The sequence below is a fragment of the Candoia aspera genome, chromosome 10 (genome assembly GCF_035149785.1).
Source record: "Candoia aspera isolate rCanAsp1 chromosome 10, rCanAsp1.hap2, whole genome shotgun sequence".
Taxonomy (NCBI): Eukaryota; Metazoa; Chordata; class Lepidosauria; order Squamata; family Boidae; genus Candoia; species Candoia aspera.
In genome coordinates this window covers 19,844,040-19,863,788 of record NC_086162.1, presented here as the reverse complement: position 1 = coordinate 19,863,788, position 19,749 = coordinate 19,844,040, and the positions used below count along the sequence as shown (strand labels likewise).

General features: G+C 41.8%; 1 protein-coding gene across 1 annotated transcript; it reads left to right on the top strand.

Annotated features, from left to right (window-relative positions):
• Nucleotides 1-58: 58 nt before the first annotated feature.
• LOC134503515 (sialic acid-binding Ig-like lectin 10) lies at nucleotides 59-14,884 on the top strand (the record flags this gene model as incomplete). Its single annotated transcript, XM_063312316.1, has 9 exons — nucleotides 59-512; nucleotides 2,239-2,292; nucleotides 3,488-3,748; nucleotides 5,277-5,342; nucleotides 5,463-5,714; nucleotides 6,087-6,416; nucleotides 9,782-9,869; nucleotides 11,878-11,998; nucleotides 14,144-14,884. Coding segments are annotated over 9 exons (1,839 nt in total), but the record flags the coding sequence as incomplete, so codon positions are not given.
• Nucleotides 14,885-19,749: the final 4,865 nt, after the last annotated feature.

The window sequence follows — 19,749 nt, the reverse complement described above, 5'->3', positions numbered from 1 at the left end:
AGAAAGCTTAGGAGGGACTGTGTCTTCATTTAGGCATTGTCTGTATGCAAACTAATTTCATTTTTTCTTTCTTGGATCAGGAATCAGAAGTAAAGCAGGGGCGGATTATACTGTGACTGTGCCTCCTTCTGTCTCCGTGCAGCGTGGTTTCGCTGTTTACATTCCTTGCCAGTTCACTTATAAAAAGGAATACAGTTTCCACTCTCCAAATGTATTTGCTTATTGGTTTAAGGTTCATCCAGAACTTTCCTTCTGTCCTGGATATGATCAAACCTGCATTCGAGGCGTTCTTGTAGCTACCAGTGACAAATATCAGACAGTCGTCAGTTCAGCCAAGAATCGCTTCTATGTGATAGGAGAAGTAGGAAATCAAGGAAATTGTTCGCTCATCATCCTGAATGCCCAAATAGAAGATGAAGGGCAATATTACTTGAGAATTGAGGGAAATAATCAAATAAAATTCTCTTTTGTCCAAGAAAAGGGATATACTTCACCCTATGTTTATGTGATAGGCAAGTAGTTTTCTGTTGATGGGTTATTTATTCATTTGGTTATTTTGCTCTCTTTTATATTGGGAAGGGACAAGAAAAGATCGATGAGAACATTTGGGAGGCATCTATAGGTTGGGTCAAAAAAGTCAAGATGGCCACTGTGACTGTGTGATTGAAGCCTCATTTCTTTTTAAAGTGCCTTACATGCTATAAAAAGGTGAGGCTTCAGTCACATGGTTGTGCCAGCCATCTTGCCTTTTTTGACATCCTCCCAGCTAGGCCTGTAGGCCTGTGACTACAATGATGTGCAAAGAACTGTGTCCTGTCCTTCCAATATCTTCCAGTGTTGACTCAGCAGAGGAAATAATTAGATTATCTCCTGCCAACATTAAGAACCAAAGCACAGTCTGCCATTGAGGTTTCTTTTGATGCTACTTGGTGCCTTCCAGATGTTCTGGATTACAGCCCCCATCACATGTGTTGACTGGGAATTATGGAAGTTGCAGCCAAAAGTATTTGAAGGACATCAGGGTGCCAAGCAAAGCATCAAAAGAGCAAATAAATCACTTTGCTTCTTAATATGAGCAGGACGGGGTGGTAGTGATATCACTACGAAGGAAGGAAAAGCCAAGCCAAGAAAGAATTAAAATAGGTTACTTTGGAAATGACCACCAAAAGAACGAAGTGACTGAGAAATAGCCCTGACAGTATTCAACAGTGCAAGAAAGGTGGGGAAACAGCAAAACAAGGTAGGGAAACAACAACAAAATTGTCTCTTTCCTACCACACCATGATTCTTACAGAATTATAAGTACCCTTTTACTTAAGAACAAGCTTGCTACCTTGGGAAAGGAAGACTCTACTTCCTCTCTGAAGGAGGTTGGGGAAAGACAACACTTGCCCACCTCCATATCACCCAACAAGCTTTGTTATAGTCCTAGCTTGCCAGCAGCCACAAATTATTGGAAAGGATGTCATCATATATGTCATCATATATGAGAGTAACTGGTGGAGCAACTTTCTCAAAGGATAGTACAATTTATTGTCCTGTTTTTCATTCAGTAATTCAGATACACAAAGGCAAACTGATCTAAGGTAGTTTAAGAAAAACACTTGTTTTTAAATTAAATAGAAGTATTGTGGTACTGGTTTTGAGATGTTTTCCTTGGGAAAAAGAATACCACATACTACTTCTGTTTTAAAACAATTAAAGCCTTGAATCCGTTACCTCTCTTCCTCCACATGAGAAAATAAGACTTTAAGAAGAAGCTGGATGGTGTGAATGCTCCAGCCAGGATCTTTTCCACCTATAGAAGTGATTAACTTTTTTTTAAGGACAGCATTCTTTACTCTGCCCAGCTAGATCATGGCACCTAGCTGACCTTAGTTGATGTCAGAAAGCTAAGGGTTGACGCTGTTTGGTACTGAGTTGGGAGACCAGTAAAAAATCCCAGCGTTTAGATTAGAAAATTGACAAAACATCCATGAAGGTAACAATGATAAAATCTCTTCCATATCATTGCCCAGAAAACCACATGCATATTTCTGTGATATCACCGGGAGTTGAGCTTGACTGATTCTTTGTTCCAATCTCCTACTCTAAAACACAGCCATCAAAGTGGATAACAGTATAATCTAAATATTTATGCATGCAGCAGTTTCTGTTCTTCTCTCTTCCATGAGCTTGCTGACCCTCAATATACCCTCTTGGTTTAGAACTCTCATTTTCCCCCTTCCTATGTTTCAGAACCATCTCAGAAAGTCAACATCACAGTGGACATCACAAGCCCAGGAAAACAAGGTGAGATTTCAAATGCTGGAAGTTTTTGCAGATCCCTCTAAGCACAGTCCAGAGTGCTGATTCTCTACTCCATTCCCAAGTGTTTTTGCAAGCTTGAAGAGTTCTTTCCCAGTTCAGTTTGGCAGCTAAGAAGCGCTCATAGGCTCAGAGTGAAAAATCTTATTAAATTGGCATGATACATTCCCACGTTTAAGACAAGGTGGGTCTCAGCCCAGGCCAAGAAAGTAACTTGAAAAATGCCTCAGACCAGCCCCTCCCTGGTTCACATGAAGCTAAAGGGAGGGAGGGGAAAGCACATTCTGTAATGGGCTGTGAGAATAACCTTGAGGAGTAGGAAGAAGAGCCACAACCAAGGCAATGGTCAGATAAGAGAAATTTGAGTTCAAAGCAGAAATGTAATTTGAGAAAACATCCAGACTTGACCCTCCCTAGTTCCCCCAAAGATAAAGAGAGGGAGGGAGGGAGGGGGAAGCACATTCAGATTTGCAAGTTTCCATTACCAGAGCTGTTAACAATAAAAGTAGTACTGACCTACATGGCATTGGTTTCTTAGTCTGGTCTCCTTTGTAGGGCTGACAGCAACCCTTGGCAAGCCATAGGAAGTGTCAGCCCTTCAAGGTAGGTCTGGTCAAGGAACAGACACAGCAGGGATTCCAGGAATGTTCTTTGTGGTAATAAGGCAGAATAACTAAATCTTGAAAGCTTAGTTTCTCTCTGCCCCATCTTACACCAACAAAACCAAGACAGGGTTACTGTGAGTATCTTCCTCATGCTTCCTTCTTTCTCAGGATTGTGTAATCTCTTCTGCAAATTCCCCCCTTAATGGCCCACTCCTTCCTTTCCTATGTCCAATGTCAATTCTACATTCCTGTGAAGAAAGACAAGTGTTTCCTTCAGCACCAAGAGAGTGGCCACTCTTATCTAGCTGGATTATTCATTGTGCAGGTCTGCTGAAAAATTGCATTCCCAGAAGTACATCTCAGAATCAAGTACCAGTTCTCATACATTTTATTTTATTTTAGGCTTTCTCAGGCCATAACACAGCAATGAAAGTTATCATATTTCATTAATGAAACCAAACAACAAAATATTAAAGTTATCTTGGTTTTCTGAAATTATGCGAAATGTGGAGGGGGAGGGCTTCCAATGTGGGGTTCTGGGCAGTTGCCTGATTGCCACTCCTAAATGCTTTCAGGCTCATCTGTACAGCAAAGAGGATTAGATCATGTTGTGGCCCAGGAAGGAGACACTGTCCAACTGCTCTGTACTTCTGATGGTAGACCACATCCCAACCTATCCTGGATGAAGGGGAACCAGAAAATCGGTCAACCCAGGAACAGCATGCAGAACAACCTTCAGCTGAGCAGAATTGGACCAGAGGATGCTGGAGAATATCAGTGCCTTGCAAATAATCAGTATGGCTCAGTCAAGGCGATGGTTGAAGTGATTGTCCAGTGTAAGATTTACTTGATGTTGGGTTCTGTAGCTGAAAACACTCATCCACTGTGGCTTGACTTGCAGTGACCCCAGCAAACATTCCCACTGCAACTGGTGCAGCACACAGTCAATAGATCCTTACCTGGATGAATCTTCCATTAATGGGGGTCTCTGCAAATGTGTGCGGATGTGAGCACATGTTGGTGTTCTAGCTGAAATATCAGAAGGTCTTGTGGTCCCTTCAAGTCTACCCAATTAATTGTGGCATATCCCTTAATTCTTTGTCAGCTGTAGCCACAGTCTTACAATTACGCAAGAGCTAACGAGTGATGGAGCCTTCTAAGAAGGTGCTCAGAAGCATCAATGGTAAAACTACAAATTTCTTTTCCCCAAAATATTACAGTTGCATCTCCCTTTCACCACAAAAGGGCAGGCTATATTCTTTTGAGGGAGGGGAAGTAACAATTGTGTAAACTGAGCAAGGGAATATGGGTGTGGAGTCTAATTTCTAACATAAAAGTTGAGCAAGGGAAGCTGGATCCACTCCCGTATTTCATTTCTGTGGTCTGCTGCTTCAAGCCCTTTTCTTTCGGCTTTTGGAGGAACGACTATTCCAGTCTGTCCTATCAATCGTGCAGGCTGGGGATAATGGGAATTATAATCCAAAGTATTGGAGGGGATACAAGATTAGAAAAGGCTGCCTCAGGGAAAACAAAGATTATTTTTTTCCCTAAAAGCAGATAAAATTTTCTTCCTCAGTAGGGTATCGTCTTGAAATGCTACAGGTTGTATAGCTGCATCTGTGTACTGATAATCTGATACTGGCTCATTTCTCTACAAGTTGCCACGTTTTTATTCTTAGAAAGAAATCTAGAGTCACAGAATGCCAAAAGGAAGTATAAATTAGAAATTAGTCTACATCATTGTCTTTCCTCACTTCCTCCTGCAATTCTGAGTAAATCATGGTATGAAAGGAATAAATGGTGTCCCGTTCAGGAAAGGTGTACAATGCACGATGCAGGAAATACTGTATATTCAGAAATGGGTACTTTATTGTCAGGGGTGCTGGTTGAAGAGTACAGAATTCCCATAGCCTGGATCCTTTGTTCTGCACTTCTGAATCCCCTCCCTGCTGCTGTCTAGAAGAGTTGTGAAGACCTGGTGCTTCACCCGGGCCTTTGGCAAGGGAGGGTGAACCCCTCACTTCATTGCACTTGCCATCTTTTATCTTCTTCTTTTATTGGTTTTATTGTAATTGCTTTGATTGGTGTGAGCCACCCAGAGTCACTGAGAATCCAATAGCATGCTGCTACTACTACTACTACTAATTGCCAAATCCAGCCAAAACATCTGGCTGACTGTGTGACCAACCACAATAATTGCAAACTACAGTTGTATAGAATCTTGCCCTGACAGGATGGAGATGGTTTCCATGGTGGGTCACATGACCATAAACTCTGAAGCAACCCATGTCTTGAAGGCCAGAGGTTCTGTCATTCTTCTGCATGAAGGCTCCTCTCTCATGAAGGTTGGTATGTCTCTTTCAGATCGTCCAAGGACACTGATTTTCAAGGTCTCTCAAACTCACAGGAAAGGCTCCACACTCACTCAAGGTATTTTAAGATGCAACCATGATCAGGATACCTTTCTTTTCTGGGGGATGCCACTTGCTGGCTCAAACAAGGCTCTCTAGCTCTTTTATGGAAATGATGGATGCTTTACTCTGGTTTCAGGTTGCTCCAGGGATCTGGCCAATACGTCTCTGTTGCTAGCCCAAGAAGGTGATTCCCTGAGACTGTTCTGCACGGTGGATAGCAATCCTCCAGCCACAACTAGTTGGATGAAAGGTGGTAGCCGCTTGCAGAACCCTCCAGATAACCAGTTGGAATTGACCAATCTGACAGTTGAAGATGAGGGTGCTTATGCGTGTGAAGCTAAAAACTTGCTAGGCTTTGTTCAGGGGATCTTCCAGCTCTCCGTGGCATGTGAGTGAACCATGATCACTGTTATCCTCTGGCACTCCCTTCTAGAGGGAAGATATTAAACCTATTGACCCCTTGAATATAGGACATTACTCACCCTTGGCAGAAAGCTAGCCAAGGTTCAGTTCTGCTGCACTGGTCACCAAGAGAGATTGCTTGCTACCACAAGCCAAGCAAGACATTCATAATGAGGGAGGCCATAAAGGTGGAAGGCCTATAAAAGGACAGTGAGACTCTATCAATGATCCTTTTGCTAGTATGACATCCTATGGTTGGAAAAACCATGGGACCTCATTTCTTTTCATGTAGAGAAGAAAATCTGCTAAAGAGTCTACTCTTACTTTTGAACTATATGGCTCTTTGGTTCTTTTACAGATGCCCCCAAGCTCAGCAGAAGCCCCCAGCATAATACAACATGTCGTTATCACAACAATGGTTTCCTGTGCAGTTGTTCCCTGCATGCTCAGCCTCCTCCCCACATCGAGTGGGAGGTGGATGGGGAGAGGATAACCGAGAAGAGCAGCAGAAGAGGAAACCTGGTAACCCAAACTTTGATCCGGAATGAGGTCACCAGTACCTTAAACTGGACTGGCAGCCTGGATAGAGCTCATAACATTATCTGCTTAGGGAACAATTCTTATGGAATCCATACCATGCAATTCCTGCTGAATGATTTGGGAGACCCAACTTCAGAATCTTCCACAGGTAAGGGTGTGTGTGTAAGGGTATGTGGGAATGACCTTGGGAGACAGGAGGAAGAGCTGCAGCCAAACAACTAAGTCCTAAGGATGGGTGGGGGTGGAGAAAGTGTCTCAGAAAGGATCCTCCCTAGTTTTCGGGAGAGTAAAAGTAAGGAGGGAAGAGGTACTTTCAGACTTGCAAGATTCTGTTTCTGTAACCTTACAATAAAGATAGTGTTAGTACTCATGGTTGGTGCTTCTTGTCTGGACTACCTCGAAGGCCTGACATCATGACATCTCGTGCAATACCAAAAAACTTCAAAGAGCTAGATTTGCACTTCAACTCTAGAAAAATTTGACTTTTACTAACTATCAGCCCTACTAAGTAAACCAGGACCAGGAAATCAACTTCACAGGAAGGCTAAAGCTACTTTTATTGAGACTGGCTATGATAATAAGTCTGATTGTGCTGTACCTCCTCCCCCTTCTTATACTTCAATGAATCAGGGAAGCATCTGCCTGAGCCACTTCTGAATGTTATCTCGTAGTTCTGGACTTAAATAATGTTTCAGCCCCTTTCGCCTAGGTAATGGTTCTTGCATATTTCCACCAAGGTCATCTTCTGTCAGCACTGTGAGATAGACCAGACTAGGAAACCAATGTTATGAATGCTAATACTACTTTTATTATAGGGTTATAATAACAGAAGCTTTCAAGTCTGAATGTGCCTCCCCCCTCCCTGTCTTTATCTTCAAGAGGACTAGGGAGGGTCAAGTCTGAGACACTCTCTCAAATTACTTTCTGCCCCAGACTCAAATTTATTTTATCTGACCACTGGCTAGGCTGTTCCTCAAGATTATTCTTACAGCCCATTAAATCTTTCTTGCTCTCAACAAACCCAGGGTCGATTGCGAGTTAGGGTGGCCTTATAAATCAATGCTATAAATCAATTACAAATAAAGACTTTACCCCCGCCCCAGCTGTTTCTTCATCCCAGCAGAAAGGAAAGTCACTTAAGGAAATGTTTGAATATTTATATTCATGCAGATTACAGTGTTCTCTCTCTATTTTATTTTACTGCATTTCAAACATTAAAGGAAGAGAATTTCTGTTATTCTTTGAAACAGTGCCTATCTAGATATATTGCCTCTTTGAGTTTTAAATGGCTAATTTGTGATCTTATGTCAAATCTTGTTTATGAAACTTGCTAGAGAGTTCTTGCAGAGAAGCAGTAATGAGAATAACTCTGTGGAGGAACTGGGCAAGAAAGATGCCCTCTCTGATCACCTCTTCCTGATGTTTAGGGGTGTCCATAGAGTGTGGTCAAAAAAGTCAAGCTGCAGTGCACTGTCATGCTCCCAGATCCAATGTTCACAGGACATTCGATTGGACCCGCATGCATGTCTCAGTTGACGCGTGTACCTTTCTTGCGAGTCAAGGGTGCAGGAGGGGGAACATCTTTGGAGTGTGAAATCATCTTGCTTGGACTATCTCACAATGCCAAGGTTGTCTGAGAGGAGCCATTGGAGACAGCTGCAGATTCTTACACTAACTGGCATGAGAGGGAGGGGTGCATACCTGAAAGGGAGTGGGGGGGGGGAGTTTGAATTCACTGAACATGTTTAATAGGGAAAAATGCTGGACTTTCCATTTGCAACTTTTTCATTGTACTGAATGCTACACACCATTAATGAGAATTCTAAGTAAATACTTATGAGTTGGATTTAATGGGAAGCTGAGCATTGCAGCCATCACATGAACATAAAAAACAGGTGGAGCTTCAATTGCCCCATCATGGCTGGTATGTTCACTTTTTGACCATGCCTTGCTGACACCCCTGCTGATGTCTATCAGCTTCCTCCTTTGTCTTATCTCAGTCTTCACCATCAGCTAAGGGGGAAATTCAGATGGATGTTGCTCCTTCATCTTGTATTTTCTGCTGCTTTGTGGCTGCAAGAAAAGAGAAATGGGGAAAAGGAGTGGTAGGGCAAGGGGATGGCCTCAGGGGGAAACAGTTGGAACGTGGGCCATGTAGGATACTCTCTGGCATTAGCCACAAACTGTAGTGGATCTACCAGCTGAGCTCTTGAAATATCTCGTTCTGCTATTTGTACCTATCCATAATGGCTCTGATGTCCTTCTGGGAAAAGCTGTGGGAAGAAGAGAAGAAAGAGCTCCAGGATTCAGGACAATAAACACTTTACATTAGGAGCATTTCTTGAAAACCTTTTCATCTCAAAAGATGACAGCCTTACAGCAAAAACAAAAACAGGCTTTGTCACCATGGCAGATCTATTTTTTTGTAGAGAATCAGGGAGATGACCTTGACGGAAATAGGCAAGAACTGTTATATATGCAAAGAGGGTTGAAACAGTCCTTACGTCCTGGGAAACAAAACAGTATTTGGAAGAGATTTGGACAGGCTCCTCCCCGATTCACTGGGATCTAAAAGGAAGGGGAGATAATCAGGCTTGCAAAGATTTATGTCAGCCATTTGAGGTAGATCTGATCAGGAAATTCTACATGAAGACTTGAACTATACATTACTGAGATTGGCTCTAATAACAGAACCTTCCAAACCTGATGGTGTTTTACCTCCCTTCCTTATATCCCAGTGAGTCAGGAGGAGGCTGCCTGAGTCTCTTCTGAATACTTTCTTGTTTCCCAGGACTTAACAACGGTTTCAGCCCTCTTTGCTTACATAATGGTTCTTGCCTGTTTCCTTCAAGGTCTTCTCCCTGATTCTGTATAATTTTGGGAACAGAGGAGTGGAAGGGTTGTCAGATGTCCTAATTTCCTAAAACTTCCTACCGGACTGTTACCAGAAGAGACAGGCACCAGGCTTCCTAATTTCCAGGCCTGGTTTTTGATGGAGTTTTTAAAGGTTGCTCAAAGAACTCCAAAGCAGCTAACAACAATCTTGCAAAATAGAAGCATGAACCAAAAACGTGCACATTTAAGCTTAATTACGTTCAGAAATAAATTCAGTCTTCACACAGTAGTTAGATGAAGAAAAAAGTAGAGATAGCTTATATTTATTCAGTAGATCTCGATACAAGTAGATTCACAGTAGAAGGTACTTAATCTTCACTAGTTCTTTGCAGACATTCTTATGGAAATAGTAATGTCTGCATGCAAGCAAGATGAAAGGATGAGAGCTGCATTCTGCAGCACCTCCTGCTTGCAGGTGTGCCAAAAGGGTAATGGAGATTGTTAATCCCCAAACCCAAGAAGAAGGAGGAAGTGGAAATCAGGTGACCCATGTGACATCCCACAAGCACAATAGAGATGTGTTTACTAGAAAGACCCCCTTATGCTTATGAGACAGTGCTGAGTTGACCCCTGATAATTCCAACAGTTTTTTCCAAAGTTCTTGGTTTATTGTTGCAGGAAGATCTAATACAGCTTTGTTCATTGCTGGGCTATGTGGAGTTTTGCTGGGAGCTGGAATCTTCATGCTGTGCTTATTCCTGATCAGGTGAGTTTCTCTCTCTCATTCTTTCCTTGGATCTCCTTTCTCAAGGCCATTATGTTGTAGCATCTTTAATAAAATCACACTCTGACAAATAACGAGCATCAACATATAAAAGTATAAGTTCATCATAGCCAGCCCATCACAGATTTTGCAGATCCCACCCTGGTCCCACCTTCCAGACTCTAGGTTTTCAATATGTAAATGGTAAAATTCAGAAGCATCATTAAATGTTGACAATCATTATGCTTCAGATCTAGTTAATTTCATCAGAGCGTTACAATGCTGGACAATTTGCTAATTGTTCTATTGTTAACACCATTGCAGAACTGCCCCAAAATACTAATTATTATCATTTAACAATTCAAGTATCATTATTATACTTGGCTGCAGAAAGATGAAAGGTGAATAAAACTAGGGGAAAAGGTAGGGAATGTGTGGCAATGGATATGTGTGTATGTCTAAAAATTATTCAGATGAGGTACTTCAGTGCATGCAGCAGCACTGGCACAGCATCTCTTTAAAGCAGCCACTTTTTCAGGCTTTGTCACACAGCTGCTTTAATGAGCCACATTAAATTTGCAGCTCCTTGAATCAATCACCTGCTTAAAGCAGCCACATCTCTCTTTAGGCTTGTGTAGAGGCCTGCAAAAAGGTCCATACTGTAATGGTTGCCTATTCTAAAACACCATCAGATTCATGAGCAGGAATTCAAAGATATCTGATTTATTAAAGAATAGTATGCAGGATCACATAGAAAGCTGAGAACGATAAAACCATGCCAAATTCAAAGTAAAAACCCTTGGTGCAAATGAAATCCCTCCCCCCGTAGAATCTTCTCAAGTTCACAATCCCAGGTGCTCCTAACAGTCTCTGATGGTCTGCAGGAAAAGGCCTTGAACAGAGAACATAACCCAAACACATTCCATCACACAGATTACACAGACAGAGCTTGGTACAAGGTCTCACAGCAGCTCCCTCCCAAACAGAAACGCACATCAGCGCCATGGCATGTGAAACGTTACGATGTATAAACTACATTGAAACAGTGAACATGACACATACTTTTTCATGTAAGGAGTAGATCCAGTAGAATAAACTACCTCTGCCACTAATTGTAATGGGTCTACTTTAGACAGGACTAAAATTTGGGTCCATCCCAAAGTAGATAACAGCTTCTCTAGGGTTGCATTGTACGGGAATTTGTTTGAAATCTGACTGATATCACTGAGACCTACTCCCAGTTAGGGGTATCCATAATAGTGTAGAAAATATCCTGCTTGACTCCAGATGCTCAGCCTAAACTATCCATCTGTCACTGTCACATTTGGGAACACCCAAAGTATGATCCACCCCACTGGGTGACACTATCAGAATCCTTAGCATTTATATACAGTAGTGTGTGCAAAGACAGCAAGCCCCCACCCCAATATGATTACGATTTCAATTTTCATGGAGTGTTACATTTTTGTGGGGAGGAAATGCATCATTAATAAGAGACAGAAAAATGATGGGTGTAAATGTATTAGGTAATGGATACAAGCAAAAAGCTGGGGATTAAGACTTAGCACAAGAGGTCCAATTTAGGAGGAAAAAAAAGAAGCTGGTGGCTTCATGTTTTGGAATTACTATTGCTGTAGTAGTGGATTCCTGTAGTAGCAGAGGGTTGGACTAAGTCAGGGGTCCCCAAACTCTTCAGTTCATTGACCCCTTCATGAAGTTTCTGATTGTTCATCGACTCCCCAACATTTATTATATGAAAGTAATTTAATAAATACTACTTTAATTACTAGTACTACAAATAACAACAACAACCCCTTGGATAGTCCCATAGTACTATTAGTTAAAGTAGCATTTATTACCCCTTGGATAGTCCCGTCGGCCCTTGTGGGTTTGATATTGACCACTTTGGGGAACTCTGGATGAGATGATCTCCTAGGTCCTTTCCATTCCTTCATTCTATGATTCCATGGATGTATAAGAATCTAACATTGTCCTACTGATTTGCTGCCAGAATTTATAAGCAGAAGGAAGCATTGTCAAAAGCAGATCCTGTCGAAGGGACCATTTTTGGAATAGGACATCATGAGAGACCCAAGAATCCCAGCCAGATCTACAGCAACATCTTCCCTAGGGTAGGCTTCATATGTAACTTTGCTATTCTTTGTCCCCTCATCTGGAGAATTAAGGCAATGGTCAGTTCAAGCTAAACCAAATCAGAATCAAAGTCTTTCTTCTTAAACTGGATTTCATTACCATCTTCTGGCACTCTGTTCCAAACCATTGATCTATCTTAAGAGTACAGGTAGTCCTCACTTAACAACCATTTGTTAGTGACAGTTCGGACTTATGACAGTGCTGAAAAAACCAGCTTATGACTGAGCCTTGCACTTATGACTGTCACAGCGTCCCCACAGTCATGTGATCACGATTCAGGCACTTGTCAACCGGTTCGCATTTATGACCATTGCAGCATCCTGTGGTCACATGATTGTCATTTTCAACGTTCCCGGCTGGCTTCTGGCAAGAAAAATCAATGGGGAACTGTGTGATTCACTTAACAACCATATGGTTCGCTTAATGCCCATGGTGATTCGCTTAATAACCACAACTAAAAAGGTCGTAAAATTGGGTCAGATTTGCTTAATGACCACTTTGCTTAGCAACCAAAATTCTGGTCCCAATTGTGGTTGTTAATTGAAGACTACCTGTACAAAATGACGGTGCCAGGAATCCTGTCAAATTCAAACCTAAGAAAAGTACATGTCATCTCTGTGGCTGGATTTATTTACTCTTCTGCTCATACAAAATCAGGTCTTGCTGTCCTTAAAAGATCCTGAGTGAAGGAGTTTCAAAAGAACCATGTTTCTCTTTTGCCATTGTTATTGTAACCCTTTCAAAAGCCAACACAGCATGTTTCTAGGTCAAGCTGTATCCCTTCCTCTAACGGTAGCTGGCCAGAAAAGTGATCTTTATTGCATCTGTAAGGGAACCTTTATACTGGTGAAAACAACCTTGCAAAAAGTTACATTAAAAAACCAGTTTATTGAAAAGTGACCCAAAATATCTAAAGCATAGATCAACAAGCCTATGCCCGATAGTCTTTAGAAACCATCAAGCCACTTCTGAAATCAGACAGCTTCCTGGTATTTTAAAAATGTTTTGTAAATTCCTTCAGGTTTGGAAGCATTGCATTGAGCTAATTAAAAGGGAAAAAAACCTGTTTCTTTTTAAGATTCTACCTACTTTTCAGTTCTAACCTCACCCACTTGCGGGAAGGTGTCTCCTTTTATGCCCCTGAAACTCCAAATGTGGCCCAGGGCATAAATTAGCCCAATCTTCAGGAACATGAAACATTAACACTTCTGTGTGCCACATGTCAATGAGTCAAGGGCAGTTATGCTTTTTTCATTGCCATTTTAAATATGCTGCTGCCAAGCCACTCTCAGGAAGGAATAATAATAACAATAATAACAATAACAACAACAATAATAATAATAATAATAATAATAATAATAAATAATGTATTATTGCAGGATGTAAGCTGTTCCAAGCAAAGTTGCCTTTTGTAATTGACTGTTGGTGATTTTGTCAATGCCCATGATGTTCAAGTGGTGCTGAGATGTTTTGGGATTGCACCCAAGGTGCCTGCCTGTTCCTATTGGTACTATCTTTTCTTTCTTTTGCCATAGCCATTCTATTTGCAGGTCTTTGTATTTTGTGATTTTTTCCAGTTCTTTCTCTTTTCTTCTGCTGTCTCCAGGTATTGCAACATCCACTATCCAGACCTTTTTGTCTTTCTTATCAACAATTGTTAGATCAGGGGTGTTGTGTGGTGGATGTTTGTCTGTCTGAATTGATACCTTTAATATTATTAAACAACAACATCTACCTATCCCAGGTCCTTGGGAATGACTCGATAGGTGGACAAAAATGCCAAATCCAGTCTAAACATCTGGCTGACTGTGTGATCAACCATAATGTATTAAATTTATATGTTGCCCAACTCCCAGTGACTCTGGGAGTCATCAAGGAAGCAAGAATGACAGAGATTTCAATAAAGTGTTTTTAATGCAAGGATTAGTGAAAACTTCCAGACTCATTTATGAATGAGTTCATTAAGGCTGAGGGTCTTTGAACATTCTGAATCGTATTTTGCAGCCATTTCTCTCCTGTCTCTTGGTTGTTTATGTCCAACAATTACTTAGAAAATAAGGTGATAATAAGGAAAGAAACTGGTATTTTTCCCTCTCTCCCAGAACATTGTTCCTTTGTTTCAGGGTCCAAGATTACCCCAGAATGATCAGCCAAAAGCTGCTGGAGAAAGCAAGTCAAAACCAGCCCAGGTTTCTAGTATTCCAAGTCCAAGGAGTGCTGAGCCAGATGAATTGCAGTATGCTGCCCTAGAGTTCAAGCTGAAAAGCAAAGGAGTTTCAGTCTCAAGTGATAACCATGTGGAATATTCAGCAATCCAAAGAAAACCAAGTCCTTGAAAGTGATCATTGGGCTTTGAAGAAGCAGGAGAAAAAGAGGATTGACATTTTTGAACTTTGGTGCTGGAGAAGACTCCTGAGGATACCATGGATAGCCAAGAAAATGAACAAATGGATCATCAAACAACTCAACCTAGAGTTGTCATTCAAGCCACAAGTGCCCAGGGTCAAATTATCTATTTCAGACACATTATGAGAAGACTTAGCTCTCTGGAGAAGGCTGTTATGCTGGGAAAGGTGGAAGGAAAGAGAAGAAGAGGATGACCAGCAGCAAGGGGGAGGGACTCAGGTACAGTGGCAGTGGGGGCACTGTTGGAAGACCTGAAGGACCAAGTTAGGGACAGATCATCCTGGAGAAAGTCTACCTATGTGGTTGCTAAGAATCAACACTGACTTGTTGCCCCTTAATCAATCAGTCCTAAGAAACAGCACGGTGTAATAAGGATAGGGCTACTAGATCAGAACTGCAATAATCTAGATGACTACTAGATAGTAGCAAAGAATGTCATGTCTTGTCTGCTGCCATGTAGAGATATCCTAATCACTGATGATGAAAGGCCCCCTGTGCAAACACCGAGTCATGTCTGACCCTTTGGGGGGATGCCGCTTTCGCGACGTTTTCTTGGCAGACTATAGCAGGGTGGTTTGCCATTGCCTTCCCCAGTCGTCACCTTCCCCAGCAAGCAAGCTGGGTACTCATTTTACTGACCTTGGAAGGATGGAAGGCTGAGTCGACCTGAGCCGGCTACCCGAGAATCCAGCTTCCTCTGGGATCAAACTCGGGTCGGGGGGAGAGTTTCGGTTGCAATACTGCCGCCTACCACTCTGCGCCACACGAGGCTTCATATATATATATGTGTGTGTGTGTGTGTGTGTCTGTAATGACGATCCTAATCACTAGGGAAAAACACACACACACGCACACAGTATATATATATTCCCTTCTCACCCCTATGGGTGGTCTGTGTCTCCCTCAACCTCGGGTCTTCTACCAGAGGCCTGGGAGTTTGAGGGTTCTGCGCAGGATCTTAGCTGTTCCTAGCTCTGCGCTCTTCTGGACAGAGAGCTCTGATGTTGCTCCTGGGATCTGTTGGGGCAATTCTCCCAGTTGAGGGGTTGCAGCCATAAGTGCTCCTGCCACCACTGGGACCCCTTTGGCCTTCACTTTCCACATCCTCTCCAGTTCCTCCTTCAGGGCCTGGTACTTCTCCAGCTTCTCATCCTCCTTTCTGATGTTGCTGTCACTTGGCACTGCTACATCACGAGACAAGACTGGGCAACTTGGATTCTAAAGCTGATGAAACTGGAAATAAACTAAATGAGGGACCATTCTGGGGGAAAACATTCCATTTGAGTCATGAATCATTGCAGTTACAGTATTATACAAATTCATTAAAAGCCTCAGAAAGAAGAAAAGTGATGCTTATTGCTTCTAATCGGGGGAGAGCCAGTGTGACATGTGGAATAATGGTTAGAGGGTTGAGCTGGGACTGAAGAGTTCCAGATTCAGGTCCTAGCCTATCTGAATGGATGACTTTGGGTCAGTCACTATCTTAACCTAGCTATCTTACAGAGTTGCTCTTGTGGGGACAAAAGAGGGGAGACATTTCTCTCCCCCACCCCCCGAATTTCAGCTAACCTCAGATTGTGATAGATATAGATACAATAACCCACAAAGCAACAGACATGAAGCATAGCTCAAAACACAACTTTTTATATCATCCTGGCAATTTATATACAACCATAGTCAGGTGTTTTTCTAGAAACAATTGACAAAAGGACATTTTCACAGCAAACAATACACTTCCAGGATGCCAAATTTCTCTCATCATACAAGTTTCCATCCCAGCCAGGAATTAGCCCATGACATTAAATATTCCGCGGTGAGGTATACAGTCTTTCAGATCACAAGCATTCTTTACTGGTATTTAATAACGTGAAAGCAATTCAAAATCTTTTGTGCCTTTCGTTTTTAAATAAAGTTATTTGTCCCCTGAAACACTTAGGAATAAGCTGGGTTATAAATCTGATTCCATGGATCTTTCATGGAAATGGTGTCTATGGGATGTTGCAAACAAATGAAAGGTTGACAAGGACATTTTTTTCCTTGTCAACCTTTCATTTGTTTGCAACATCCCATCTCTGTCTAAGTGTTGGGTTGACTTTTTCTTCTAGATGTACCTCTGCAATCTCATAGAGAACTTGCCAGAGACAAACATTCACAGCTCAAACCAGGCCCGTTCGCAAGCTCTTTTGTCCTCTCTAGAACAGAAGGACCCAGACTGCGGCCACTGAGCGGCATGTATTCCCCAGAAAGCTTGGATGCAGCCTCCAGAGACCTGCTCAAGTAGTTATCAAACCATAACAGAAGTACCCTTTGATAGATTTTTCAAAGTCCAGAAAAATATTATGCATTAAATGTTTAAAGTTTTTCCAGCTGGACGCTTTTGGCATGCCAAGCATATTCTCTGCCCCTGTGCTATAACAATGCTGTGCTATTTCTTTCCATGCTTTAAAGAATACAAGGAGACTTTAGAGTACAATTGTTCTTGACTTCTATCTCTAGATCGTGAGCAAGTTCTGTTAAAGAAGAAATTCTGCATTACTGCCAGAAAAAAGAAATCTTTGGGTGTAGTATTAAAACAGGAGGGAACATCACATGGTGAGGTTATAAAAGCTATACCTTCTTTCAGACTTCCACTGCTTTTTGAAGGGCAGTCCCTAGTCAACTCAGAAGCCAAGTGTGGACTTCATCCTGAAAAAAAGTTGTGCACCCCTGCTTGGAGGAATAAAGATAACTGAGAATGTACATGATAGATCACATAAAAATGTTAATGAGTTCAGGAAGAGGACGATTTGCCACCTTCTCCCCTGACATTTTCTGAAAATGATTAGTAATTGGTGTAAGTCGTTATAAAATTCAGCACCAGAATTGTAATGATAGGAGATAGGGTTCCCTCTGAATTTTTTGAACTACAGTTCCCATCAACCCAACCATCATGATGAATGACAAATGAAGTTGTAGTTCAAAAAATCTAGAGGAGACCCATTTGCACAAGAGATGTTGATGGAAGAGTTATTTACAACATACAGTACAAAGACTATGTAGGGCAGACAGGCAGAAGACTAGCAGAGCACATCCACGAACACCAACAAGCAGTCAGAAGACATGATGAGAACTCCTTAATCTCACAACACATGAACAGACTCAACCATAGTTTCAACTGGGAAACTGTGAGCATCCTAAACCAAGCCAAATCCAAAAATGCCAGAGAATTCCTGGAAGCTTGGTGCTCACACAAAGCTGCCATCAACAGACACATAGAGGTAAACAACATTTACATACCATTCAAAAGAGATAATAGAAAAGGCAAAAGACTAGTACACTCCCTTGCCAGCTATCAACACCCAGATATGCAAAATCAACACTAGGATTAACACCAGATGAACCATCAAACAGCATAATACACCCTAATCAAGGAACTATTAACTCAGGCAATCAACCAAGCAGCAAACAACAGCCCAGTCAAAGAACTCCCAAGGAGAGAACAACACCCCTACCAACACAAGCAGAGCAAGCCAATGTATATAAACAGAGAGCAAGGCCCACTCCCTCTTCGCACTGAAGACGTTGCCTAGTCTGGCAATGAAACGTCTGCAAGAAAACAACCAGTCTCAGAGAGCACCCAGGACTCCATGATGTTGATGGTTGCCTGTTGGTTAGATTAATTAACAACACTGAGTAGGTTCAAGGCAGGAGTCCCAAAACTTTATGACTGCTGGCTTCTGCATTTATTTGAGGATAATGAAAACGCATTCATATGAAAATGAGGCCTGGGATGCAAGCTCTCAGAACAAGTAATCCTCTACAGTTGCAGTTTGACTTCGGGACCACTTTGCTTAGCAACCGAGTTGCTGGTCCCATTTGTGGTCACTAAATGAGGACTGCCTGTAATTGTTTCAGCACCTCGGCTTTGACTTTTGCTTTCTAGGTCAAACTTTGGAAATAAATTGTACATTTTATCTTGAAGAAACTGTGTTCCTTTGGGACTGATGTTTTAAAGGGACCGAAAGGATGGAGCTTCCCTTCCAGACTCCCCATATTTTGGACAGATAAAGGAAGAGGCCTCAAGAACAATCCAATTTAAAGATCATGGAAAACACAGAAGAGGCTATTCTTGTACATTCCAGATATTATACAGGGCTTTAGGGAACACAGTCTTCCACTTGTAACCACCCATTTCTTCTTTCTGCTTCCATTTCACTAAAATCCAGGGGAGAAGGAAAAGATCAAACAGTAGTACAATGTGTCTTGATGGATAACCCTGGGGACCATAAATCTGGAAGCATCAAGTTCTGGGGTAGAAGAGGGCAAGAGTAAGATAACAGAAGCCTAGAGCTTTGATTCCACTCAGAATTGTCTTTGGGTTTTTCAGTGCCAACCACCTTCTCTCAACCTGTCACTTCAAAACGTAATTATGACTTAATGAGCAGTGATTGAGAATATGCAGCCAACCTCAGATTATTCTCAGCGCCAGCAGGAAACCTTTTAAAATATTAGTCAATTGACATCAGGTTCCTCTTTAGGTGACCCTGGGTGGTGATGGGAAATGCTTTCAACATGTTTATCCCCTCCATGCCCATGCTGGAACAAATTCACCATTTCCAAGTGAACAAAAACTGAGTTAAGTAACCGTTCATGTTATTTCACACTGGGTCTTCAGTATACCCAGGTAAGAGCTGAAATAATGTGCTTCAGGATTTTAGAATCTCCTAGGAAAGGTGTGATCCAGATGTTCTCCTTCAGACACTGGGATTTGGGACATCTTTTTTATGCTTCCCTGGAACCCGTGCTGGCTGGGGAATTCTGGGAGTTGAAGTCCACCCATCTTAAAGTTGTCAAGGTTGAGAAACACTGCACTAAGTCAAAATCAAACATTTTTATTGCTTAGGGCAATGTACAAATTCATGCTTTTGTTATGTTGGTATGCCAATACAAGATTTTTGAGACTTTGCATAAGACTGTTAATATCAGACAGTTTTAGACAATTGTATTTTGGTTGCTTTGGCACCAGGGCCATCTCATGAAAGTGTATGATGGCAATTATGGGGCAGAATAGGTTGCCAACCCTAGCCAGATGTCTACTCCTTCGACACAATCCTTCTGAAGGACTGAATTTTCCAAGACATGTGATGGGTCTTTCCAAATACTGGAGTTGCCAAAATACTCACAAATGAGTCTTATCTGGTTTGAGGCCTAGGGGTGCATTTTTATTACCCACAAACAAGGATACATTCCTGCATCACCCAATCAAACCGCATCTCTTTTTCAATTCATTGAGAAATGATGTTGCAATTGACTCATGACAGCCATAACCACTTCTGTTTTTTGC